Source organism: Gobio gobio (assembly GCF_949357685.1).
Source record: "Gobio gobio genome assembly, chromosome: 5".
NCBI classification, from domain to species: Eukaryota; Metazoa; Chordata; class Actinopteri; order Cypriniformes; family Gobionidae; genus Gobio; species Gobio gobio.
In genome coordinates this window covers 23,457,919-23,476,391 of record NC_137101.1, presented here as the reverse complement: position 1 = coordinate 23,476,391, position 18,473 = coordinate 23,457,919, and the positions used below count along the sequence as shown (strand labels likewise).

The window sequence follows — 18,473 nt, the reverse complement described above, 5'->3', positions numbered from 1 at the left end:
AAATGAATATATACTAAAACAAGTATCTGTAAATAGTGTAAAAAATGAGGAACAAAAGAAACAAACATCGATGTAAGAGATCATGCATAATATGATATATCAAAATAAGATGATCAAAATTACTAGCATTTTTTAAATGTATTGTCAATATTGGGCTTGCAGATCATGTGGGTAGGGTGTGTGTGTGTGTGTGTGTGTGTCAACCACCACGAAGACCATTTTTGACCCAGGAAAAACCCTGTAATATTCTGTGTTCATTTGCTTGCCCAGAGTATGCATAATCAATATGTTGTATATTGAATTTGGTCTTTTAATATCACTGTCTTACCACATTAGGACTTACTACAAACATGGTAAAAATGACTGGTGGGCAATGGAGGAAAGCCTTGTTTTGCCCTCCAGGTGGACGTTCCTATAATGGCGTGATGTCACGTGAAAACTATGAATAGCTTTGTTTGTTCGATTCAAAGCATTGTCTTTTATTTATTCACATCTAATGTTTTTCTTTTGCCATAGCATCTAAGAAGCATGATGCAGCTAAAATGGTCTTTGCCAAAGTGCCGGAAGATTCCATGCGGGAGATCTACCGACAATGGGAGGAGCAGGGCATGGACACGCCCCTTCCCGCTGAAGAGCAGAATGCTATTCGAGAGCATCTGTGCATCCGTGCCTATCTGGTGAGAAGCAGCATCTTTGTGCAACACTGATTTGTTTGTCACTTTAATGAACATACAATACAGTTTAGAAGTTTGGAACAATTAATATTTTTTTAATATTTTTGAAATAAATCTTTTATTATTACTTCTGAAGGATCATGTGACACCGAATAAATAATATTTTGTGTACAAATGTTTTGCAATACTACTGTTTTTACTGTATTTTTGATCAAATAAATGCAGAATTGGTGATCATAAGGGACATGAGAAACATTAAAAAAAATGTTATTTATTCCCACCCTCGCAGGAAGCTCATGAAGCATTTAATGAGTGGTTCAAGCACATGAACTGCCCTCCGGTGAAACCCACAGCACCTGCTCAAGCAAAGTTTACAGAGAAGGTGGCCCATGAGATGAAAGAAGCTGAGTACAAGGTCAGAACAGGACATCCACACACTGCTTACTACTATTCTGTAGTGAACACTTCTAACTTTGATCGTTAATGGCTTTTCTTTTTCACTTCTTCCAGATGGAATATGAGAACTGGCAGGGGCGTCTGGGAGCACTGACTGAGGATGTGAAGGAGAGGATATATAATGTTCTGCTGTTTGTAGATGGAGGATGGATGGTGGATGTCAGAGAGGTGAGTAGGTTCTCTATTGATTTATAGCTTTGATAAACATTATAACTGTCAGATCAGAGGTCATTTATAACTAGGACTGTCACGATTCCTTGATTAAATTCAAGTACTCGATTTTAAAAAATCCTTGATTGGAATTTACCTGTGTTGAGTAACCGGCAAAATACCGGAAGTGGTGCATTCCAGAGACGAGAATCCATGAACTGCATTATGAGACCATTTTCTAAGGCTGCACAATGTATTAACTTTTTTTAAACCATACTATAGCATTGTACTATTGTGAATTCACCAAGGCATACCCTACGGGTTTTATATATAATATGCTTTATTTACATGCGTGTAGGTTACATGTGTCTCAGAGCAGCTCCGTTCACAGTAAATGCTGCTCTATATGAACTGATATCATTGCATATGTTGTGAGGTTTGTGTTGCTTATAACATTCATCTGGGAATGCAATGTTTGCCATTTCATCAGATCTGTAAGGTAAATCATTTATAAACCTACGCCAATATGGGAGAATACATCAATATGTTTCTAAATATGTGAGCTGTTCGTCGCAGTTTCAAAATAAAAGTCTAAACCCTTGCTCTGAGTTTCATTCTTGTTCAAGAAATGACAGTTGCTGTAGCATTTCTATAGTTAAGAAGTGGCCAAATAAAGATTAAGATTAAGTAAACATTTGAATTAAATGTTGTTTGTCTAAAGCCCAGGACACACTACACGATTTTCAGCTGTCCCAGACAAAAGATTGCCATCGTGAAACCGTTGTGGCGATTTCTGTGATCGTGTCTCCTAATCGGTGGTCCTATGTCGCACAATGAGAGAGGTTCAGGACGACCATTGTCAGTCTTGAGACCATAGATAGCCTACGACAATTTTGTGACTGTCAGAAATTCAGCATGATCACCGCAGTGTCTACTGACCAGCCAATAAAAATGCGACATGAAATCAATGCGACATGGCTCTAAAACTGCTTACCTTGAGCTATTTTCCCTTCGTCTTTTGTGGCGTCCTCTTTTTTTCAGCACACATAAAAACTAAAACTGCCAAAGTGTGATTCATCATGGTCTTTTTGTTTACCATTAGCGAATGCTGATGACGTTTTATTCTACTATAGAAACTTACATCTTAGCCTACGCGTCAATAGGAGTCATCATCGTACAGTCTACATAAAAAAACTACCCAAGTTTAATAGATCCATGTCGCACAGTGTGATTTGTAATGATCTTATACGATTGCTAATATTTAAACAAGGATTTGATCTGCTGTAAAGTGTAACAAAACCAGGCTGCTGTCTCTCTCTGCAGGCATTTGTTATAATACATAATGTTCAGAAGTTGATTGTTTATATTATGTATATTGTGCGTTTTAACAGTGTTGTTCTATGAAACTTGCATTTGATACTTTCTTTGAATCTAATATTACTGCTTTTTAATATATATGTATTTTAAGTAATTTTAAAGGCTTAGTTCTTTGCTTGGGTCTATTTTTTTATCACCCAATAAGATTACTTAATTACCATAAATAATCATTAGTGACTGCCCTATTTATAACCTTAAATAATTGAATATCATATATTTATTAAATTCATTTTGTTTTATAATAATTTTAAATTGAAAAAAATAGTTTTTGGATTGTAGTATGTTCAGAATTAGCTGAATGTGTGTTTTTGCAGGAAGCAGAGGAAGACTCTGATCGCACTCATCAAATGGCTCTGCTGCGGCGTTTGTGTCTGCCCATGATGTCGTTCCTTCTGCTAACCGTACTGCAGCGCACTGAACGCCACCAGGAGAGTCTGCGTCTGGCTGACATCATCGCATCTGACCAACACAGACTATATGAGGTGGGGCATCTAAACCTTTTAGAGAATGATTGTGAATGTAGACATGAAAGTAAATGCATTTGTGTGTTGTTTTAGGGTGTTTTCACACTTGGTCCTTTTCAGGGGCCTGAGCGTGGTATGCGTGATTTTTGGCCCATATGTGAACACTCCAAATGATCTCAGTTCACATAACTTCATTCTCACTTCATTTAAGTTTCACATAAACAGGTGGTTTTGTCTTAAGTCAATATAAACATCTGCATTACAAGCCTAATATAAGAATCAGTCGAGTAGCCTACGTCATACAGTGAAGAATATGCATTTTTTTCTTGAATGCTGTTTTTAGGCATACCTAATCTACCTGGAAATTTTAAAGCAGTTTATTTAATTTGCGTCTTTTTTATTATTTTATTGTATTTGTTAGAGCCAAAATGCTGTTTTGTATTTGGGTTGTAATTCCGTTGTTTAACACTGGGTGGCGTATGTCTGTAACTTAGCCTTAGGTATAAAGGCAGCAGATACAATGTTGTTGACAGGTGTTTGACCCGGAAGGGCAAAGGGTTTTTGACCGCTTGCGTGCGGCGCTTTGTATTGTTACACTGATGGAAACTATGGACAATGCTGTATTAAAATAAATGGACCACTTTGGATTTCAACTTTCGTCTTTATGCATTTGGTTTAGCACAGGGCAATCAAGTGAGCATAGTAACATAGCGTGTCAACCACGCCTTCCCCGGGCTCAAACAACTAAGTAGTTCGGCATTAAAACGAACTCCTTAACATTAGTCAAAAACCCCGCATCAGCTCGGACCTTGTTTACAAACGTCGGAGTCTTCGGCATGCATGCATGGAATTGAGAGCAGCCGAAGAGCCGTCGGTGTTCTTTGTGGATTATTGTTTGGATATAACGTGGGCTTTCTGGTGATAAGGAGTTGGTTGGATACCGAAATCAGACCACGGAGTACAAGAGACCATCTGATGACTGCACGGCGCCCAACGAAAGAGGTATTTGTAGCGCTACAATCTTTAATGGCCATTTAAATTGTGTGCACACATACCCGGGTATAAAAAACAAACACACGTGTTAAACACCGGCAGATTGACCGGAGACTTTTTATGACTTTGCGAACTTTGTGTTAGACCTACGGACTTAAAAGCGAATCGTTTGATCTATTGTTTATCATGGATAAACAATCTCCCGCGATTGAACAGACTGCAATGCAAGCTGGTAGTAAACCCAGCAGTGTTAATGTTGGTGATCACAAGATTTCTAGACGTGCAGAATTGCTTGTTGATAAACTAACTACGTTGCAAGCAGATAGAAAGTCTAAACTGGACAACGCCAGCATAATTAGAAAATCAATGCAAGGTTTAAAAAATCAAAAATCACAGTTACAAAATGCTCTGAAGGAACTAATAGAAACATGTAACGATGCAAAACGTATTCATGAGTCTTTGTTGAGTTTATTGCCTATTGATGAAAAGGAAAAACATGAAACTTGGTTTAAAGCAAAGATGATAGCTAACAATGATGTTATTTCTGAAACAAAGGGCTTTGTTGCAAAGTGTTCTGAAAATGGTAATTTTGCTTTGTCAACTGTGTCACCTGAAATGTTTGACGCTGGTTTAAATGAAAATGGCAACTGTGGGGATGGTGTCAATCAAAATGACAGTGTGTCTAATATCAGTAGCAAACGGTCACATAAAAGTGTTAGCAGTGGAAGATCCAGCACTTCCTCAGCTAGGATAAAGGCTGAGGCCGAAAGAGCTGCACTTGTGGCTAGAGCTGCAGCTTTAAAAGAAAGACACGCTCTTGAGGAACAGGAACAGCAACTGAGGAGGAGAAGGGAGCAGCTTGATGTAGATGCAGAGTTGGCTGCATCTGCTGCTAGGTTGTCTGTGTTACAGGCCGCCGATCAGAAAGGTTGTTCAGTAACATCTTCAAATGGCATGAATTCCTATGTGGAAAAAGAAAAAAGGAAAATGCAATCAAGAAGTGCCTTAAACCCTACAACAAAGGAATTTCAACCTCGATTATCAAAGCTAACACAACATGTCTCCGTCAAAGGACCGCTACCACCTAACAACCCGTTGTCACCAGACGTGCTTAAAAGGCAAACTGAGCTGTGGTGTAGGGATGCCTCTAAACATCAGTACGATCCACGTGAGCTACAGCAAGGAACATTGGAACCAGCCGAGTATCAGCAGCAGGTGACAACCATGAAACAACACGAACCGCAAAGGCCTTACACAGACCAGTCAGCTAATGGAACTCATTCCCCAGATCTACTCGCCATTATGCAAAGACAAAATGATATCACCGCTACCCTGGTTCGTCAACATCATGCATCATCTCTGCCATTAAGAGAGATTCCTGTGTTTGATGGGGACCCTCTCCAGTTCAGATCATTCACCAGAGCCTTTGAACAAGGTGTGGAAAGCAAAGCTGGAAGTGCAGACTGTCTCTATTATCTAGAGCAGTTCACCAGAGGTCAGCCACAAGAGTTGGTGCGTAGCTGTCAGCATATGGCGACTGATCATGGCTACAAAGTGGCAAAAGGTCTGCTGCAGGAACACTTTGGCAATCCATACAAGGTCGCCACAGCTTATATGAAAAAGGCGTTGGCCTGGCAAGTGGTTAAGGCGGAGGATTTAAGAGCACTACAAGACTATTCATTGTTTTTACGTGGCTGCTGCAATATAATGGGGGAGCTTCATTATGTGCAGGAACTGGACATGCCTGTCAATATGAGGACCATTATCTCCAAGCTGCCATATAGGATGAGAGCGCAATGGAGAACTACAGCTCATGACATCATGGAAGGGTCTCATGACCGAGCCCACATTAATGACTTGGTCCAGTTTATTGAACGCCATGTCAAAATCCTTTCCGACCCTCTGTTTGGCGACATACAGGATCCACATACTTCCTCAGCACCAAGGCTTTCTTCAAGGTTTAATTCACAGCCCAGGAGCTATGTAAAGGGTAACATTGTTGCTGCTGCTGTGACTGAGGAGTTGTTTGAGGATGTAAAGGAGCAACCGTTGGGTACAGAGCACATGGAGGAAGCTAAGTGCCTTTGGTGTGATCGTCGCCACCTTGTGGAGGAGTGCAAGCAGTTTAAAGGTAAAATGCACAAGGAGAAGATTCTCTTCCTGAGACAAAAGGGAGTTTGTTTTGCATGTCTACGCGCCGGCCACATGAGCAGGGACTGTGAGGGTCGCTTGGCATGTAAAATCTGTGGACAATCTCACCCTACTGTATTACACATTAAAAGACAAGTGACTCAGGAACAGTTAACAGCTTCACCTGGCCAGCAACAGTCTTCTCCTCAAACATGTGGACATACAGGGGCCGGTAAGGACCAGAGTGTGTTATCCATCCTTCCTGTCAAGGTGAAGTCGGCAAAGGGAAGCCAGGTAATTACAACATATGCTTTTCTAGATCCGGGAAGTTCCGCCACATTCTGCTCTGAACACCTGATGCGGAAGTTGAACATCACAGGCAAAGCAACAAGCTTCATGTTGCACACAATGGGGCAAGAAAGGGTCGTTTCATCATTTTCTTTGTCAGGTTTGGAGGTGTCCAATTTGGAGGCTAATGATTATTATACCCTCCCTGAGGTATTTACACAGAAAGAAATGCCAGTCACTGTGGATAATATGATACGGTCGGAGGATCTGGCTAAGTGGCCTCATCTATCAAGTGTGCGCATTCCAAGTGTGAAGGCAGATGTTGACCTCTTAATCGGAACTAACGCACCCAAGGTATTAGAACCCTGGGAGGTCATTAATAGCAGCCAGGATGGCCCGTACGCTATTAGGACAGTGTTGGGATGGGTGGTTAATGGCCCACTGAGTGGAAACAGTGATGCATCATTATCCTCAGCCACAGTGAACCATATCTCTTTGCAAAGGCTCGAAGATATGCTTGTCAGTCAATACAACCATGACTTCAGTGAGAAGGCTACAGAGGAAAGGGAAATGTCTCGAGACGACATCAGATTTATGGAGATCATGGAGGATTCAGCAGTGATGCAAGATGGAAGGTACTGTTTAAAGTTACCCTTCAAGAAAAAGGATGTTTCTCTGCCTAATAACTTGGTTGTGGTGAAGCAAAGGATGCAGGGCTTAAGAAGAAGGTTCTTAAATAATGACAGCTTGCACCAGGAGTATGCACAGTATGTGAACGGCCTTATCGCTAACACCTATGCAGAGCTTGTGCCCCAGCAGAAGCTTCAGGGTGAGCCTGGAAGAGTGTGGTACATTCCCCACCATGCGGTCCACCACCCAAGGAAAAGAACACTTCGGGTTGTGTTTGATTGTGGAGCCACTTTTCAAGGAGCATCCTTGAATAAGGAGCTGCTTCAGGGCCCTAACCTCACCAGCTCGCTGCTTGGGGTCTTGTTTCGTTTCAGAGAGGAACCTGTAGCATTCATGGGCGATATACAAGCCATGTTTCACCAGGTAAAGGTTGCAGAAGAAGACCGGGATTTCCTCCGTTTTCTCCGGTGGCCAAATGGAGATGTTACCCAGGACTTGGTGGAGCATAGGATGACCGTTCACTTGTTTGGTGCCCAGCTGTGCAAGCTATGCACTGAGGAAAAGCGCTGATGATCATCAGTCTGAGTTTGCTGTCAATGTATGTCAAGCCGTCAAGAAAAACTTTTACGTGGACGACACTTTGAAGAGCTCCTCCACTGAAGGGGATGCTATCCAGATGATCCAAGACCTAACTTTACTGTGCCAGAAAGGAGGTTTTGTCTTGGAGAAGTGGATTAGCAACAGCCGCACCGTCTTGCATGCCATCGCTACAGAGCGAAGGGCTAAGGATTTAAAGGAGTTGGATCTGGATCGGGACAAGCTGCCAGTTGAGAGAGCTCTGGGTCTATTGTGGTCTGTAGAAACCGACTCCTTCAAATTTAAGATCGAAGTGAGGCAACAGGCACTTACCAGACGTGGTATGTTGTCAACCATCTGCTCAGTGTATGACCCCCTAGGCTTTCTGGCACCAGTGACACTGCCTGCAAAGGTGATGCAGCAGGAACTATGCCGAAGAGGATGTGCATGGGATGATGCCTTGCCATCTGACATCTTAAACCAATGGAAAGTATGGTTGGAAGACCTGGACCAGCTCAATGCTTTTGAGGCACCAAGATGCGTCAAGCCAGTGGACTTCGGTGAGGTTGCCGAAGCCCAGCTGCATCACTTCGCTGACGCCAGTGAAGCTGGTTATGGGACTGTTACATACTTGAGGATGCTGAGCCAGCAACGTCACATCCGAGTCTCCTTTCTGCTCGGCAAGGCTAGGGTGACACCGTTGAAGACCATCACTATTCCACGACTGGAGTTAACAGCAGCAGTTCTTGCTGTACGTGTAGACTCAATGCTAAAGTTGGAATTAAACTTCAGGTTGGAAGATTCGGTCTTTTGGACAGACAGTACTTCCGTTATAAAGTACATCAAGAATGAGGATAGACGGTTTCACACATTTGTGGCTAATAGAATTTCAACCATCCGAGAGGCATCAGAACCCTGGCAATGGAGGCATGTCTGCTCCAAGGACAATCCGGCTGACGACGCATCGAGGGGTTTGACGGCTGCAGACTTTCTACAGACCACCAGGTGGTGGGAAGGTCCTACATTTCTGTGGGAGCAGGAGGAGGACTGGCCTAATACTGCCCCGGATGCTTCATTGAATCCTGACGACCAAGAGGTGAGAAGAGAGGCCACCACAAATGCGATAAATGTGCGTGACTTAGTCACGCCCACTGATCAGCTTGTTAGCTACTTTTCTGACTGGAGGAAGCTCAAGAGGACAGCCGCTTGGTTTCTCCGTTTGAAGGCAGTGTTGTTGGAAAAGGCTCGCTGGAGAAAATGGCTAAAGGAGCCTTTGGTAATCCAGTCAGAGGAAACTGGTCAATCCAGTTCAAGGCAGACTGATGGGAAAGGGTTCATTGTGATTCCTAGGAGTAAAACCTTGACTGTAGATGACTTGTCAGAAGCAGAGGCTGCAGTGATTAAATATTGCCAGCAGAAACGATTTGAGGAGGAGATTGCTTCATTGTCCTCTAAGAAGGCAGCGGTGAGTCGTCAGAGTCCAATATATAGGCTGGACCCTGTCCTAGTTGATGGTTTATTGAGGGTTGGAGGGAGGCTGAGTAGGGGAGCGATGCCTGAGGAAGTTAAACATCCCATTATCCTCTCCAAGGAGCAGCATGTAGCAACGCTCATCCTCAAATATGTTCATCAGAGTCTGGGCCATGCTGGACGTGCTCACACGTTGTCATCAGTAAGGAAGAAGTTCTGGATTACTAAGGCGAATGCGGCCATCCGAAAAGTTATTACGGAATGCAGCTTCTGTAGGCGCTACAATGGACGTCTTCTGGAACAAAAGATGGCTGATCTTCCAGAGATGAGAATTCAGCCAGACCTACCCCCTTTTTACCAACACGGGAGTGGACTTTTTTGGTCCCTTGGAAGTGAGGAAAGGAAGAGGAATTTGTAAGCGGTATGGAGTTATACTTACCTGTTTAGCCAGCAGAGCTGTCCATCTAGAAGTTGCGGCGTCCTTGGAAACTGATGCCTGTATCAATGCTCTGCGGCGCTTTATAAGCAGAAGAGGGCAAGTAACTCACCTGGTGTCTGACAACGGTACAAACTTTATTGGGGCGAACCGAGAACTGAAGGAAGCTCTTGTTGCACTTAACCATCAGCAGATTGAAGGAGTCCTTTCCCAAGTTGGAATTCGCTGGAGTTTTAACCCACCAGCCGGGTCCCATCATGACGGTGTGTGGGAGAGGATGATCCGCATCGTAAGAAGGGTCCTTAGCTCTGTCCTAGGTCAGCAGACGCTAGATGATGATGGTTTGCATACAGTGTTCTGTGAAGCAGAAGCCATCTTGAACGACCGGCCACTTACCAAACTGTCAGATGATCCAAATGATTTGGAATCACTTACACCTAACCATCTACTTTTGCTTAAGGGGAAGCCAGCCTTACCCCCTGGATTGTTCAAGCCTCATGACCTCTACGTAAGAAGAAGGTGGAGACAGGTGCAATACCTCTCAGACTTGTTTTGGAAGAGATGGGTGAGGGAGTACCTGCCTCTACTTCAAGAGAGGCAAAGGTGGAACGACAAGAAGAGGAGTTTGAAGATTGGTGATATTGTGGTCGTCATGGATGCTTCGGCCCCTCGTGGTTCTTGGCCACTCGCCAGAGTACTTGAAGTTTTTCCTGATAAGCAGGGCTTGGTACGCTCTGTGAAGTTGCAGACAAAATCTAATATCATTGAGAGACCCGTGACCAAACTTTGTTTGGTGTATGGGGTTTAAATGAGAAGATATCATTTTGATTTTCATGATATTTACTTGGTTCCTTTTGTTTCATTTGTTTGAATTGTTGTGTCTGCCGGTCATCAACAATTAGGGGCCGGTGTGTTAGAGCCAAAATGCTGTTTTGTATTTGGGTTGTAATTCCGTTGTTTAACACTGGGTGGCGTATGTCTGTAACTTAGCCTTAGGTATAAAGGCAGCAGATACAATGTTGTTGACAGGTGTTTGACCCGGAAGGGCAAAGGGTTTTTGACCGCTTGCGTGCGGCGCTTTGTATTGTTACACTGATGGAAACTATGGACAATGCTGTATTAAAATAAATGGACCACTTTGGATTTCAACTTTCGTCTTTATGCATTTGGTTTAGCACAGGGCAATCAAGTGAGCATAGTAACATAGCGTGTCAACCACGCCTTCCCCGGGCTCAAACAACTAAGTAGTTCGGCATTAAAACGAACTCCTTAACAGTATTGTTTATTTTTTGTATTTTGATGTTACCATTGCCTTCTGCAATAAAATAAACATTTTTGTGTAAAAACATAAACAACTCAATTCAACAGCATTTGTAGCAATGTCATAAAAAATAATAATAATAATCTTTACAAACAAATATATTGGTTACTGAGGCACAAACAATGTAAGTGAATGGGGTCAAATGTTGAAGGCCACAAGGTCAGCCATCAAATACTGAACAGGACTTGATCCAAAAAGCAACAGTATGAACACAAAGGGGTCTGAGACCACATTCCTACTAAAGTGGACCAAAAAAGGATCTGAGTCCTCTTTCAGGTACTGGGACAGTGTGAACGTGAAGAGGACTGAGTCCTTTTTTACTTGGTTCACCTCTTGGTCCACTTAAAGGAGTCTGAGTTTGGTTATTTTAAAGAGGACCCAAGTGTGAAAACACCCTTAAAGTAAAGCTATTTATGTGATCTGAACTTTCTGTCTCTGTCAGGTTTTCTCTAAAGAGGAGCTACAGAAGTTTCTCCTGAAGATGAGAGAATCATCTCTACTTTTGCTGGATAAAGGCCTGGATCCACTTGGATATGAGATTCAGCCCTAGACACTGTTTTCTCATGCTGTTTATGTCCTCAGTCCTGTTTTGGAAGAAAATTGAGCTTCGTAAGATTGGTTGCTTGTTTAGCTACAGATGTATTTTTTTATGAGTCACACTGATTTTTAAAGTATTTCTTCCTCTAAAAAAAATTATATTTACAGTAACAGGTTTAGGATTTTCATAGTTAGAGAAACAACTTGGTATGTTTTCAATCCATATAAATTAATTATAACGCTATACTCATACATACATGCATACATATATATTTTACGAGTTTTGATTTCAATTTATAGTAGATAAAAACTTGACTGCATTTTAGTGATATATTGTTCGCTATAGGTTACTTAAATTCAGCTATGTTTTTTTTCTTTTCTTTAAACATACACTGACTATCGTAAGAAATCGCTCCAAACGATTCAGTGCGTGAGTGAACTGTCCGAATCATCCAGACTGAACCGATTCAGACCGGTTTGCTAACCCTTGTTATGTCCATAGACCTATGCTTATGTCCGTTTCATTGAAAAGAACCGTTAAAATGATTCATTTGCGATGCGGCCATCGTAAGTTTTATTTATAAACAGCTGACAGAAAATACGGGGCGCGACTTGAGTAACTTTTCTTTTAGGCTTTTCTTATCATATAGTGACAGAGAGTGAAGTAAATATAAACGGTGCCGAGACCCAAATTATTAGAAAGTCTTTTCACAGCTGTCCAAAGGAGACGCGAGTTCATCATCCGTCAACTTTAACCGACAGTCTCGCGCAGACCACAAATCTAACGGAAGCTTTTCTGGTGGAGTGCCTAAAACCTTCAAATGACACACCACAGATCATATCTCCATCTCTGTAAGTTTCCCAAACCACAATACACGAGCGTGTGAGCTGTTTATCGTGCTGCATAGTGACCCACACATAGCGATCAATTACGGTTCAGTTCAAAGCATACGAAAATATTGCGAATCTCTATCTCACAATTCGAATACAAACTCCCAGTTTTGTCTTGTTTCTTGCAATTGCTAGTTTATATCTCACAATTTGGACTTTTTTCCATACGAAAATGCATTTGTGAGTCCTGAAAATGTAACTGTTATGTGTTTGAGTTCGGTTTGAATGTTTCAAGGTAACAAAACAAAATAAAAAAAGAATGACGTAAATTACCATTTAGGCCAGAATGCCTTTTCGAATGGCTACATATTATTTCTGCACTATTATTATTATTATTATTTACTGTAGGATACGTGTACGCCATCCCCATGCAAGTGCTTTGGATGCTTTACCTTTGATAGTGTTGATCCATCAATATTGACCTTTACAGTCAAGCCAAAAGGAAAATAGCTGTGTTGAATTTGACCTTGTTAACTTCTTGACATGATATTCTGTCTTGGGTTGCTTTAGTTCATTGAACATATAACATTCATTTTCACATATCACATTCAAGCTCCAGACCCGAAACTTCAATATAGTCTGAATTTTCATTATGTAACAATATACCCATTTACTGATAATAAACAAAAGTTCAAAAATAAGCAGCTTTGTTGTAAGGGTGGGCCAATACGGAGTAAAAAAATCAATAATGAGTTCCTGTTTTTTATATTTATAACATAAATCATATCATGATATGATACGAGCTATCACACAAGCAAGGATCTTTCAACTTTTAGTTTGCAGCACACTTTTTTTTATTTACACGGGTTAAGGGTGAAGAGGGATCTGTGGCATTAGGAGTTGTAGTTGTGGTTGTGTTTGTTGATCCACAAGTGCTTCAGTTTCGGATCATTCTTGTAGCGTTCAAGCAGCAACTCCTTTTCTCTTCGCTTCTTCTCCTTAATGATTTTCTTCTCCACCTTTTTCTTGGTATTCTCCTCTGCCCAGGTGAACAGAACAAGTGGCACTTTTCTTTTGCACTTTATCTGGACGTTGTGCTGGGTCTCATTCTTGGGACCGTCAGGAGAGAAGCGCTTCATCTGGGAGGCATCATCCGAATGGATTTCACTGTGGTCACCTTCCTCTTCCTGGAATCCCTGGACCTCCACCACTTCGCTTGCGACGCTTCCTCCTGCACCTCGCTGTCCTTCTCCAACCAAGCAACCATCTTTCTTGGTTTCATTTCAGCCTCCAGCGTTTGGGGGCGTTCAGACTTGATTAAGGTTCTGGCCCGGATGGTCCTCCCTGTGTTCTGCACGTACTCCTTCTCCTCATCCTCTATGTCAACCAGAATGAGTTCTGGAAGTGGCTCCAATGGGGAAGAAGTGACCGGCTGAGGCTTCCGGCTGGGAGGACGTTGCAGAGCATCGACTTCATCAGGTGCATGAGTGGGGCTCAGAGGAAGTCGTTTGGGAGGATGCACTTTAGATGAAGAGCGTCTGAAGAAAAACAGTACATCAGGTGCTGGAGTGGGGCGTGGAGGAACCGCCAATGGAAGCTTCTGTGATGAAGAGCGTTGAGGGGAAACAACTTCATCTGGACATGGAGGAACCGCCAACAGTTTAGGAGGATCCTCTTGAAGCGGAGAACATGGCAGGGATATCACATCCTCAGGTGCTGGAGCTGGTCTCTGAGCTTTTGTCACTGGCGGCAGGGGTTTGAAGTGTGCGGCTGCTAGAGTGAGGTGTCCAGAGACACTTGGAAGCCTTGGTTCTCCCTCTATTGGCTTTAATATGGAAGATCTGACCGTAGCATGTAGAGGCTTGACCTCCACAAGAAGTGGCTTTTTTGTAATCTTCCGCTCCTTCCGTTTTCTCCCCTTCCTTTTCTTTTCTCCAGCTTCTCTAAGCTCACTTCCTCCCTCCATCCACTTTTCTAGACCGTGCATCTTCACCTCTGTTTCCTCCTTTCTTTCTCCAAGCTGGCACTTCTCCGGTACCTTGCGGTGTTTCTTCCTGCACTTCTTGTCAGGGGCAGTGAAGTTGAAGGAGGCCTCGCACTCCTCTTGAGGTGTCTCTACTGCCGCTAATCCTTGTGCTGCACACTGCTGTGCTCTCTGAGGCGTCTCCCTTCTGCGGAAGAAGTGAGCAAAATGCTCAGACAGTTGTCTGAATATACTGCTTAACAGCGCCATTATGGATATTGAAGAAAGTCCCGAAAGTCGTTCAATCTGTGCACTCCTAACACACCAACAGCAGACCAGAGTCAGAACTGCAGTTTACAGATGCCAGAACGGAATCTCCACGATGATGTCACAATAGTGAGCTAAACCCTGCTGGGCGAGAAGAATTCCGAGCAGCTCCAGCAGCTGCAAACACACACACATTCACACTAGTGCCACCAAATTTAATACTGACTGTTTCCAAACAAGTTTCCTTAACAGGGGCGGATTTTGTGATTTTGGGGTCCCAAGGCAAAAAAAACGTGGCCCTATATATACTGTAAAACATTTAAGGCCTCTCCAATTCAAAATTTTCTAGTGACTGATCATCTACATTTTTCAATTGGCCAAATTGAATTTCTGTGAATTGAATTTTATCCATTGTGGCAACAGTCTGTTAACATGGGCTCAATTAAATAATATGTTGAGCCAATGGAAAAATATAATTTACCAACGATGTAAAAAATGTCAGGCCTCTCCAATTTAAAATTTTCTAGTGACCGATCACATCAACATTTTTCAGTTGGCCAAATTGAATTTCTGTGAATTGATAAAATGTAATTCACAGAAATTCAATTTGGCCAACTAAAAAATTTAGATGTGATCGGTCACTAGAACATTTTGAATTGGAGAAATGTTTAACAGTGAAACTGTGAGATTGGTCCAATTAAATGTTTTAAATTTTAGTCACAATTGTTTATTTCTCACTGCCCAGAAGACAAAAATGACTAAAAACATAAATATATTAAGCAAAATACAGAACAAAGATAACAGGGTTGACATTTTATCACATTACTTTATTAACAAGTAAATTCAAACACAGGATATTTGAAAATATTTTTGGCCAATGATAAAATGTGAACATTTTTAATAAGGAAAAACTGAATACATTTAATAAGTCATCTGCATAACAGGATGTCTTGTTGTGGTGAAGAAAACGCGGCACTGCATAGGCTAAAAACCTACAAATAAAAATAAAAACTAACATTAATGACAAGTTCCCCTGCATCACATCTGGCAAATGACAGAACAGAAGTTTCTTCATTATATAATGAGGATGAGACGAATGAATGGACGAATAAGAAAATCACGAGCTTGACGTGTTTGATATTAAAAGGCAATAACTCAAGCCCTGAAAGAGGCCGACGCCAAATCTAACGGCACCGGGTCGCATGGCTCACATATCACACAAATGACTTAATTTACTTATTACCTATTATTTTAGACATATAAGACATGAGGAAAATAAAACGATTGGCTACCATTAGAGTAAACGAGAACACACTCATGAATGCATGAACTCGTGATTCTACAAAATGTCTTTTAAACTTCATACCGGGTCATGAAGCAAAACTCTGGAGAATAATTTCAGTGCTCAATTCTCACCAACGTCTTTGTGAGATGAATATCTCTATTCTCTTGGGAATGTCTGTTTCGGTCTTCAGGACAGGACCTGCTGGTTCGGCTCCGCTCGCGCTGCCGCTCCCGCGCTCCGCATTAGAAATCTCCACAAGAACGGTTTTCTTCAAGCGCATTTTGCGCATGCGTATACAGTTTTTCGGACGTAGGACTTGTTCAGCCAACATGGATTTTTCACTTCGACTTCACAGATTGACTGAGCACAATTAAATATGTTCGGTGAATATACAATTTTAATTTTGAGTGAAGACCTTAAGCTATGATTAGTACAATGCATCTTTTTGCATTGGGATAATTATTTGGAAGTCATTTATTGGGCCAATATGTAATGATCAATTTTCACAATTCTTCCCCCAATTTTTTTTTTACAGTGTACATCCAGCCTGTTGTAATTGCATAATAAACCTAGACAGGGTGATCATCATCAGGACCCTGTCCTGACATGAAGTGGACAGGTCTTATATCACCCTGAAGGGTTTTTTGCAATAACAACAGGCTGGATATACATTATCCTGCTTATTATATGGCTACTTCCCACATAAGCAAATAATTGGAGACAAAATATCGATTTTTGTTGAAATATTTTAGTAGCTCACTAAACGCAAAGCTTCAGTGAAGAAAACAGTTGCAAGTGGCTTTTAGCCAAGACGAGTGAAGAATTTCTAAGGGATAAAGTACACTAAAGTACGCTTTTTACACAGCTTTTCATTACATAAATAATTGTGGGGATGAGATATTGATTTGAGATTAAACTGTTTTGAAATCTTATGTTTAGTATCTTATAATCCATTACAGTGATGAACACAGAAACAACAAACACAGACACAATACTACAGTACTATTAATACTGAGGTCCTCTGATTTCATTTTCAATACAATCAATAAATATAACAGACGCAAGGTGCGCTGTATGTTATTTAACATTGCTATTAATGACAATTGTTATCGGGGAATAACACACCGTAAAATGTCAGGACTGGCCAATGATAATTAAGTATTCCAGTAAACAGTCTTTTTAATAAACAGATTCAATTTAGGCTTTTATTCACATATAAACATTGATCGATGCACATACATAGACCACATCAAATATGGTAAATTAAAACTTAAATGCGCTTGCATGACACGTGAGAACCAAGGATGTTCATATGGGTTCGGAAAGACATGAGTGTGAGTAAATGATGAAAGAATTTCCTTTTGATTAATTGTTTCAAATATGATTATATGTGTCCATTCATGTTATAACAGTCGTATTGTTGAATTACAAATGTATACATTGTTATATCTAGGTTCAAATGTAATAGAATATAACTGAAAACACTATCTATATTTGTGTTTTACATTTTGAAGTAAACTTGAGGAAATTCTAAGGAGATTATTTCAGGCTGTGTAAGTGGTTGAGACATTAAGTCTTTTGTCTCTATGCAATTTCCTGACTATTTAGCATGACAAGTTTAGAGCAATACTGCCTGAGTGATTGAATTAGCATCTATGCAGTTGAATGGCACTGTTATGCTGATTGAATCTGGACGAGGGACACAGTTATGTAGGGTGTGTCCTTTATCTACACAACATATGCATTCCTTTGTTTGAATGTCTCCTCCTCTGCTGTATAACCACTCCCCCTAACATATAGATAAATTGCCTTGTTTTGTACTGTTAAAATCAGACTGTGCAGCACAGAGAGTTCTCATTAAAAGAATTACTTCTGTTTGATCCCGACGTCTCCTGGTCTCCATACTTCAAGAAACAACTGAAGTTCACAACAGATGGTGCCTTGTGACCCGGATATAGTTTCCAGCTTCCTCACCTAAAATCCAGATTGAAACTTCAAGCTCAAAGATAAAGATCTGCCTACGTTCCAGACTGAAATCCAGAGCGAAACTTCCAGCTGAACAAAGATTTTCCAGACTGAATCTTTCAACCAAGGGTTGTGGTGAGTGCTGCTCTATCCAAAAGAACCTTAAAAGACCAGTACAAATTTGTTTATCCTCTGGCTGCCAGGGAAGAGTTAACGGACGGCTGTAGGGTTTGGTTAACTAAGTTATCCTCTGTTATCAAACAGAAAAGATTAGCCTCACAAACTAATAATTGTTCTGTTTGAAATAGGGAAGATTAGCATTTAGCTAATATTTGTGTTTTGTGTTACCCTCTAATTCTGTTTGAAATAGGGAAGATTAGCATTTAGCTAATATTTGTGTTACCCTCTAAAAAAGTTTTTTAGGGATGAGTTATCCTCTGTTTGTCAAATAGGGAAGTTATTAGCCTCACAACCTAATAATTGTTCTGTTTTAAATAGGGAAGATTAGCATTTAGATAATATTTGTGTTACCCTCTAAAGAAGTTGGTTTTTTAGGGATGAGTTATCCTCTGTTTTTCAAATAGGGAAGTTATTAGCCTCACAAACTAATAATTGTTCTGTTTTAAATAGGGAAGATTAGCATAGCTAATATTTGTGTTA

General features: G+C 41.1%; 1 protein-coding gene across 1 annotated transcript in view; it reads left to right on the top strand.

Moving 5' to 3' along the window:
• LOC307126260 (nuclear pore complex protein Nup107-like) overlaps nt 1-11,565 on the top strand; it is a gene marked incomplete at its 5' end in the record, with an annotated part of 34,732 nt that extends 23,167 nt beyond the window's left edge. The window contains 5 exons of the mRNA XM_079816722.1: nt 517-677; nt 964-1,089; nt 1,185-1,298; nt 2,972-3,139; nt 11,408-11,565. Of these exons, the coding sequence (XP_079672848.1) occupies nt 517-677; nt 964-1,089; nt 1,185-1,298; nt 2,972-3,139; nt 11,408-11,515 (677 nt within the window). The 3' untranslated portion in view covers nt 11,516-11,565. The remainder of the gene's footprint in view (nt 1-516; nt 678-963; nt 1,090-1,184; nt 1,299-2,971; nt 3,140-11,407) is intronic.
• Nucleotides 11,566-18,473: the final 6,908 nt, after the last annotated feature.